At 33.0% G+C, this 10289-nt stretch overlaps 1 protein-coding gene across 1 annotated transcript; it reads right to left on the minus strand.

Annotated features, from left to right (window-relative positions):
- Positions 1-7656: 7656 nt before the first annotated feature.
- Positions 7657-9396, minus strand: LOC104233779 (uncharacterized). The gene is made up of 3 exons (XM_070173961.1): positions 9228-9396; positions 8386-8915; positions 7657-8100 (listed from the first exon to the last, which is right to left on the minus strand). The coding sequence occupies exons 1-3, from the start codon at positions 9394-9396 to the stop codon at positions 7657-7659; spliced, it is 1143 nt and encodes a 380-aa protein (XP_070030062.1).
- Positions 9397-10289: the final 893 nt, after the last annotated feature.

The following is a 10289-nucleotide window of genomic DNA, read 5'->3' on the forward strand; positions in this document are numbered from 1 at the left end:
GTAAGAGTTTTTTGAGGCAGCTTGCAATGTATATTATTAGTGTACTCTTTTTCCTTTACTAGGATTTTTTTCCCATGGGGTTTTTCCTAGTAAGGTTTTAATGAAGATTATCCATTTAGTACTCCATTGAAGTTTTCGACAAGCAGCTGATGTAGACAGGTTGCAAGCAACTCAATGAAATGACTTGTAGCAACTTCTTGGTTTGATGAGATTAATTTAAATCGATCTAAAAGAGTGGTGGATAATATTCTCGACAAATTCAACTTTTGAGAAGACGGTATACAAGATTGGACTGCGGAGACTCGAATATTTGAAATAAGGTTTTCATCAGGGAGAGTAAAATACGTGATACACTCCTTTTCCTTACTAAGGTTTTTTTCCCACGGGGTTTTCCTGTTAAGGGTTTTAATGAGGCACCTAGCAATGCGTATTACTAAATATGTGTACTCTTTTTCCTTCACTAGGATTTTTTTCACGTGGTTTTTCCGAGTAACGTTTTAATGAGGCACATTATCTTTTAATGAACATCCAAGTGAGAGTGTTATAAATATATATGTTATATTATGGATGTTCATTTGGTACTCCGTTGTAAATAAGCTTCCTGAAGAAGCTTATCCATATGGGAATCCGTCGTAAATATGTTTATCTATTTAGTACTCTATTGGAAATAAGCTTCCTGAAAAGTTTATCACTTCAGTACCTGGTTGTGGATAAACATTGCTCTCAGTAGAAGATTATCCATATCTGGTATAGTAGCAGCTTACACAACAGCTTTAGTAGCAGCTTGCAGTAGCAGCTTACACAACAGCTTGCAGTAGCAGCTTACACAACAGCTTGCAGTAGCAGCTTACACAACAGCTTCCTTTCTTCTATAAATAGAAGAGATTTCAGTCATTATGTACATCAGTTTGAATTCAAATAATATATCAGTTTCTCTCTATACTTATCTTTACTTTACGATCTTTATTTTATAACACATTCATTTTTATTTTTCTTGCAACTTATGAACCTTTTATAATATGGTCTAATAATCCCTTTTGAGCAAACCAAAATTTTTATAAGAAAACATTAGACCACACTCTAAAAATATATAGTTATTGCAAATATTAGATGTTAATCTAATATTTTATTTATAAGGTTAGAGAAATATATGAGCAAACACTAAATCTAACACGTTAACAAGAATAATAATTTTTAAGGATTATATTTGCATGACTTCAAAAATAGGACCAAAATCTAAATGGTGAGTTAAAATTGGACATTTGTATAAATCTTCCCTTGTTCCCCCGACCAAATGATCCATGACTCTATTAATTGGGCCAAGCATCTGCAATATGGGCCTTGTTACGACTAGGCCCAACTCTCAAATAAGTTAGAAATTCAAAATTAGCCAGATTTACAACTGGTCGTTCAAAAATAGGTCAGTTTCAAAAGTAATCGAAATTCAGCCATTTTTCATGCAAAGATAAATCTGAGCGAAAACACTGTTCAAAACCCGGAAAATACGCCAGTATATTATACTGGAGTTCCAGCATAAGTATGCTTGGACTCCAGCATATTATACTGGAGTTCCAAGATAAGTATGTTGGAACTCCAGCATAATATGATGGAGTTCCAGCATAAGTGCACTAGAACTCCAGCATAATATACTGGAGTTCTAGCCAGTATAATATACTGGAGTTTGGAGCACCGGTGCTCCAGTCTCTAGTATATTATACTGGAGTCAGCAAAGTATACTGGTCCAGCATAGTATGCTGGAGTTCATACACAGGTACACCAAACTCCAGTATATTATGCTGGACCGGTCTATATTTTAGCAAAATAATGGCTATTTTTCATTGACTTCGTAATTGTTGGCTATTTTTAAAGGAATTTTTACATTCCTATGCCACATAGAAAATCTTTTTACCCTCAATGTTTAAGGTTTGACTTAATTACACTTAGTATACCAAATTACCATTTGTATACCATAATTAATTAAGGGTATAATTAATGAGATTTTTACTCCGTAATTAAAGGATTTTCGTTTAATTCCAGTATCTCCACTCATCCCTTACTTTCTCTCTCCTAACCCTTCAGCCCCGTACCCACGTTCTTTTACTCATACCCACGTTCTTTTTACCATTTTCCATCTTCTGAAACCACCCAATCTCCCTCTAAAATCACAGAAAATTGAAGAAACACTTCAAACAAATTGGTTCTCCATTTTACTCCAGTTGAAGTTCATCAATGAAGAACAACAAAGCTTCAAAAAAGATTCCTAAAAAATCAGCAGTAGCTGATATACCCTCCTTTGATTTGGGTGTTTTATCCCCAAAATCACCCAAAAAGCAAGGCAAATCTCCACATGCAATTGCAGAGACTACTCATAGTTCCTCTCCCCGACAAATCAGAGCCGAGATTAGAACCAAACAAAAAACGATGTAGATGATGTAGAAACTTCTACACCAGTCAAACAAGTCAAACGAAAAGGAAAAGAGATTTCTGTAGACGACGACTTTGTATAAGAGGTCCCTAATCTTCGAACAGGAAAGAAAGCAAAGGTGTGTCCTGGTTCAAAAAATCTAAAAATGAAGAAACATTCAAAAAACACCCTAAAATTGTTCGAAACCAATCATTAGCGAAGGTAAATATTTATTAGTTTCGTTTCTAATTTTTTTGTTTGGTTTAGGATGGTAAAATCTGTGTTCTACGTGTTTTAGATAATTGTAGATTAACTGTCTTAATTTTGAAGATTATTTGTAGTTGTGATGTTCTGCCTTTATAGTTTTAGATATTTTGTAGTTATACTGTTAGGTAACTTGTACTATTTGAAGCAGAATTGTAGTTATCTTTCGTTGCTGCCTTTTTATAGAAAATGCTTTAAATTGTATATATTATGTAATCATTTGTAGTTATGTTGTAGATAAAATGTAGATGAATTTATTCTTTTTATGCATTTTATTAAAGTGAATTAATTTATTATTTGTGCAGAATGGACATTTTTTTGCCCCACATAATGTTGATTATGGGGTGCTTAGATTCCACACTTTGTGTGATCCTAGCATTCCTAGTCAGATTAAAGAGCTTCTATCCTCAAATGGTTTGAATCTTTTCAAAAAGACGTGTTTTGGATACTTACTGTCTCTTTCCACCATATGCATGCAAAACCAAGCCATTCATCTTCTGATGAAGTATGAATTGACCAAATCCAATGAATCATATTTTTTTGAACAGTTAAAGGGTGAAACATTAAATTTTGGATTGCGTAAGTTTGCATTAATTACTAGTCTAAGATGTGTTATCCAGGTTACTGATTTTGGTTATACTCCCACTTATGTTAGCAAAATAATGAGCAGTTATTTTCCTAACAAATTAAGAGTGGAGAAGTCTTATTTAAAACAGATAGTAACCACTAGATCCTGGGTAAACGATGAGGATGCGGTGAAGTGCATCCTTTATCTTTTAGAATTTTTCATTTGTCCTTCGGACAAAGATCATGTTTCTTTTGTAGATCACTTTAGGTTCTATTTGGTAGAATCTGGGCAGTATGAGTCATACCCATGGGGTATTAAATCTTTCACCCAGATGATGGAATCTGTTAGGCATAGACTAAATCCGTATGTACATTCTTATCTCATACGGGGATGCTCACTAGCATTGCAAGTATGGCTTTATGAGTGTTGCTCTACTGTCAGCACTGATCTAGCTACAAGGTGTTCTAACTTAATACCTCGCATACTAAGATGGTCAGCTACTAAGGGGCAGATTTGGTTAGCTGCCTTTGAAGAGAAGATGATAAAGCCTGAGTAGATAAAGGTATAGTTTCTTTTATTATGATTATACATTTACCTTCAACATATCTACAAGTATTCTACATTTTCTGCCATGATCAAACTAATTTATTTTTCCTCATTCAGTTTACCAACATAGTTGAATCTGGAGAAGAGATTTTGATTTTGCCTGACAAAATTGAGTACAAAGTTCAAGAAGGTGAACAAACATCTGAGGTTCCCAATGTTGATCATCCTACGTTGGAACCCAAACAAACAGATGGAGAAGAGGACAATGAGTCTATTGCTGAGAAGATCAGTAAATTAGAAAAAGTAATTGAGCAGGTAATACATATAAACTACAATATATCTACATTTTATCTACAATATATCTATATTTCATAAACTGTCTACCAAATATCTACAAATTTGTAAATTCTGATATATATCTTTATATAATTGCATATGTTTTTGCATTGTATGTTAGGACATATTATGAAGTTAACAACTTACTATATTGTAACTTGTAGGTTGATAGAAAGCTTGAAGATTTTAGGAAAGCTGTCTTTGTAGAACTCGATAGCCTTCGAGTGTTTATAAATAATTTTGTGCAGTCTGTTTTGCAAATGATAAATATTAGAAATGTGCAAGATGATGCAAAAGTAAGATCTGACTTTTATTTTTATAGAAAAATAATTTAGACAATGAAAAAATATATACAAACTAACATAAAACATTCAATTTGTTGGCAGTTCAACAAAAAATAATGACCAACTAAAAGACTTGAACAATCAACATTTTTAGTTCAATATTGGGGAACAAGTGCAGGAAAGCACTAGCAAAATAGGTATCTACAAAATACCTACAAAATATCTATAATTTGTGTTAGTGTATAATTAACATATCTACATTTATCCACAAAATATCTACAATTTTCTACACATATGCTACACCTTTCAAGCCACCATTATTCAGTATTATTTACCATTTTTAATTATAAAACAGAACATGTTGAAGGTGCAATTGGTCAAGAAAATCTTCCAGCACATGGTGATTTATATACAAATTTTCAAATTGCAGCTGATGAAGACAAAACAGGTATCATACTGTCACTCAGAGATATTTTCTTGTTGTTTATAAATTTTAACATTCTTGTTAAAATTGATATGAATTGTGTTACAGTTACGGAAGATATCAATGCACAATCCCCAATTCACGAAGTGACAGTAGCAGCTCAGTCAGAACAGGTCATTGAGGAACATGACAATGAAGGTGTAGATGCACAGTATGTGGATCTAGGTGATTTAGAAGGATCAGGAGTTAAGAAAAATAGGGTCACACTAGATGATTTTGAGTTGCCCAACAACTTATCCCAGTTGGTTATGTTTGGTGAGCCCACACAAGATGATGCATCACCTATGCATTCAGGGAGAACAAGTCATCCAGGAAAGCATGCTCGATCACCATTTATCCCTCTATACAGTTCTGGGGCAGCAGCTCAGTTGGACCTAAAAATTTCTACCTCAAGCATCCTTTTACTACTGTTATTGGTGAAAATGTAGATCCGGATGTTTTAGAAAACTTAAACAAGTGGTTATACCGGTCTAGCGACAAAGGTTCAAAGAGGTATGAATGCATTATTTGACACTTTTATTTCAGCATTTATCTTTTACATATCTAATTCAATCTACAATTTTTTTTGTCATTTATTTTTTGTTACAGGAGGAAGGCTCCGTTTTCCATAAAGGATAACCAAATTAAGCCTTAGTTAGACCTTGGAGTGGAAAAGGTTGATAAGAAGGAATGGTTCTTTTCGCTGGCTCACCCCGGACAAGTCCTCAATGACTCGGTAAGTATCAAGGAGTCTATTCCCAAGATATGATTTGTAGATATTTTGTCTTCTGTTTTGTAGATAATATATGAAGATGACTTGTAGTATAAAGTGTAGATATGATGTAGACATGATTGTAAATATTGTCTTTCTTGTATGTAGTGTAATTAATATTTAGGTTTCATATTATGTATCATATTTGAAGATTATTTATAGTATAAATTCTATATGTATTTTGTGGACAGAATAGTTTTATTGCTGTATTTACTGTTTGTAGTGTAATTGTAGTTATTTTGTAGTTTATGTAGAACATTACAAGATTAATTGTAGTCTAAAATGTAGATATAATGTAGACATGATTGTAGATGTTGTGTTACGTGTTTGCCCAGTAACTGTAGGTAAATTGTAGTTATTTTTAGATTAGGTACTAAAACTGTAGGTAAATTTGTTTAAATTGTAGAGCTGTTTTTAGACATCATTGTAGATATTTTTTGTTTCTGTTTTTGTAGTTAATTGTAGTTATAATGTAGGTTTCATGTAGATTATCTGAAGTTGAGTTGTTATTTATATGCCAACTATTTTTGGGTGCATCACATTAATGTAATAATGTATTACTTGAGGAAAAGAGGCAAGTATGGCCCCAATAACAAGACCAGGTTTACCACAACGAATTGTGTGTTCAAGACCAGGATAGAACATATTTATGAAAAGTTCATAAATTCACCTTCACAAGAGAAGTATTCGGTTGTTAAACCCCAAGATGTTGTTGCAGAATATATTTTGGGGTATAGACTACTTGCCAATGTTGCATGGGATGAAGTTGACTATGTCATCATGCCCGTTAATATTAAAGATTCCATTAGGTGTTGGTCGTTTTTGACGTTGCAGACATGCAACTTTATGCGTATGATTCCATGGTCTCTTCACACAACAATCATGTTGTTGAATCCTGTGTCGAAAAGTTTTCTGTTATTATCCCTTTGTATTTGTCATGCACTGATTTCTATGGGAAGCGTAAGGACATTAACTTCATGAATACAAAGGCATACATCGAGAAACCTGTTACCGACCCTCTTAACATTCAGTGGATGGTTGCAGAGATTCCACAGCAAAAAGAAAGGTCACTGTAAAAGATCTATTCTCTCTTTCTTTGTATTTAGTTCTTTTTTTATTTCTAATTATTTGGTAAATATTTAAAAAAAATTGTGTTTCTGCAGCGATTGTGGTGTATTTGTTGCTGCATTTGTGGAGTATGTTATCCTTGGAGATTTGTCAATTCCTGCAGAAGACTTTTCTGATATTGACCAACATCGTAGACTCTATGGAGCGCTCCTATGGGACTATGCTACAAAGAAACAGGAAGATGGGTCAATCAGTGAAAGTGAGGTTACAGGAAGACTAGCAAGGAGGAAGGGTGCACCTGCATTGAATGAGAAAACAAGAGTCCAAAGAAAGAAGAAGTAGTGTCATGTTGTAATTTAGTTGATGCTAGTTTGTAGGAGAAATATAGTACACAACTTTCTGAACATTTCTTTTGTGTTTTTATTGTAGCATACCTTTTGTTTTGTTAATTTCTATCCAGTTTAGTAGTTCACTTGAAAATAACTTGGTGGTTTTATCTCCAGTTATTTAATATTTACAGCACTTATTCTTCATTATCTTAAAAATAGTTATTATGTTGTTAGAATACAAATTATCTACAAAAAAACTTCAAATTATCCACAATCTGGAAACACTGAATGTTGAGATTGTATATAATTTTACAGTTGAATATGTATATAATTTGTAGGGAATACCTCCAGTTGTATTTACTTTCTATATATAACTGTCAGTTCAAGTTACATTAATTTTTTTTAACTTGTAGTTATATTGTAGATAATAAATATTAACTGCTATGTACATAATGTAAAAAATGGAGGTAGATGATTGACACAATACAGAAAAACATGTAACAAACACAAATTGAAGTTAACTACATTATGATCTTTCAAAACTTAAACGATTACACACAAAATTCTGTTAACTTGAACACACTAACAATTATGTTGAAATACTATTCTAACTACACGATATTTATTTCTTTTTGGGTGCATTCTTGCAAGATCTTTTGTTATGCCCTTCACCTCCATAGTTGCCACATGACACCTTGTACTTCTTTGACTTTAGTTCATCAAATGTTTTGTATCTTTCCTTTTGAGGTCTTCCTGGCTGCTTTTTCTCTCCCATAGGTGGATTTACTACTTCATCAGATATATGTTGTGGAACATTCCATTTGCTTTCATCAGGAAGAGGATTTACTGGTATTTCATATGTACGCAGCAGGCTCTCCCTTGTGTAATACGAAGAGCAATAGTTTTCATAAGTTTCATTCCTATGCCTTAGAGCTGCCAAAGCATGCAGACATGGAAGTTCATCAAGTTTGAACTGGCCACAGCTACATTTCTTGCTTTTAAGACACACAATGTACCGCTTCACACCATCTATCACAGTATGGATATGATCTATTGAAGCCCTCACCTACAATTACATAACAAACAGAAAGAAAAATATTTACAATCATAAAAATAGATTATCTACAATTTACCTACAATGTATCTATAATTATATCTAGAAATTATCTACAATCTACAAATTAACTACAATTTGTCTACAATTTATCTACAATCTGGAAACAATGTATTTTAATTAATTAATTTTCTGCACCAAATAAACAGATCTTACCCTAAGTTTCTAAGATAATGTACTGTTTTTCTCCAATTCTTTGTTGAGTTTGTACCCAAGGTATGTGAAAGTACCCTTTGCCTTCAATAACTTCTCTTTCGTCCAACGTTCAAGAAGTGTCCTCATATACTCTAATAGGTCAAATATTGACAACTCTCTTGCCTCTTTTGTTACAGCATTCAATGACTCGACAATGTTTGATGTCATAGTCCAAGTTTTATTCACCGTTGCATGTACTCTTGACCATCTATGATAGCCAATATCATAGAAGTATGATTTAACACGCCGGTCTATCTCTTCAATCTTCGACATCCTTTCATTAAATTCATCCAGAGTGCATGACCCTGCTCTAGCAAAGTACAATTCATTTAATTGTAGATGACCCTTCTTGAACTTTGCCCTTATATTTGTCCAAATTTGCGACACGCAAGAGTAGTGTGGCACGCCCGGATAGACAATTGATGTTGTCTTCAGGATACTCTCATTCCTATCTGAAACAACACACATTGAAGTTCTTTCACCATATGCTTGCTTGAATTGCTCAAAAAACCACTTCCATGATTCATCATTTTCCGAATCGACCACAGCATATGCCAAAGGCAATATTGTACCTACATTATTAGTAAAAAAATAATTAACTGGCAGATTTGAAATGCATATGAAAACATAAATACATATAATATATAATATATATATATATATATATATATATATATATATATATATATATATATATATATATATATATATATAATATCTACAATGTATTTACAATTTATAAACTGCCTACAGAATAACTACAATTTTACATGTTGCATCCATTGTGCTTGTTGTCAACATAATCCCCCTGTAGGATGTCTTTAAGAATGTCCCATCAACCACTACTACTGGTCTACAATATTCCTAACCACTTATTGATGTACAAAAAGCAACAAATGCATATAAGAAGCATTCATTTGTTGTCTTCTTCAATTTAACAACTGAACCAGGATACGTCTTCTTAAGAATATAAAAATATTTTGGTAATTTGTTGTAGGAGTCAGCCGTATGACCTCTCAATAACTGTGTAAAGACTTTTCCTTTGCCCTCCATGCTTGCATGTAGCTTAGGTTCACTCCGTGTTGGGACAACATATCAGTTTGTATGTCCTTTTGGTGTGTAAACTGTCTTAGGATCACAATACTTTGGCATGACCATGCTACCAACTACAACTGCAGTACGTTTGCGCTGTATGAATGTATCGTCCATTAAGATGCATGTGTGTTGTCGGTTGAAACTCCTGATCTTGAACATTGCAGAATCATTAATTGATGTTGCCTTGAAGTGCCAATTACAGTTTTCTGCAACGCATATGAGCCAGTAGCTACAAAAAAATACATTTATAATACAGGTTATCAATGTAGATTTAACAAAATGATTGTTTTAACATAAAGTAACACACTATACAATATAACTATTTTTCATCTACATATCACAAGGAAAATACTGTTTATAAAGGTCTTTTCACAATTAATATCTTCATACCTTATGTGGCTAGATCTTTTAACCCTGAATTGGAACTTGTGCATGACAGAATAGTGCCTCATTGCAGTTGCAATTATTTGCTTGTCTTGATACACTTGTCCTTCTTCGATAACACTTTGTGTACCTTCAGTTATTATTTCACTTTGATATTCCTCTATGACGGGAGAAGCTGGCATATCAAGTAACTGTATTGTCCCAGGCGAACCTACATGAAAATAAAGATAAATAGTGTCATATATAATTTTGTAGAATCTTTGTAGATAAATTGTAGATGAATAGAAAATTTTGTAGTCAATTTTTTTTCAACATGGATTGTAGCTTAATTGTAGTAATTTTGTTGATAAGCATGAAAACAATATTGCTTTATACATCATAAAACTGATTTGTAGTTTATTTGTAGCTAAATGTAGGAATTTTGTAGATATTATCGTAAAATCAGACTTCCATAGAATTTGAAACAT

Source organism: Nicotiana sylvestris, chromosome 4 (genome assembly GCF_000393655.2).
Source record: "Nicotiana sylvestris chromosome 4, ASM39365v2, whole genome shotgun sequence".
Classification (NCBI taxonomy): domain Eukaryota; kingdom Viridiplantae; phylum Streptophyta; class Magnoliopsida; order Solanales; family Solanaceae; genus Nicotiana; species Nicotiana sylvestris.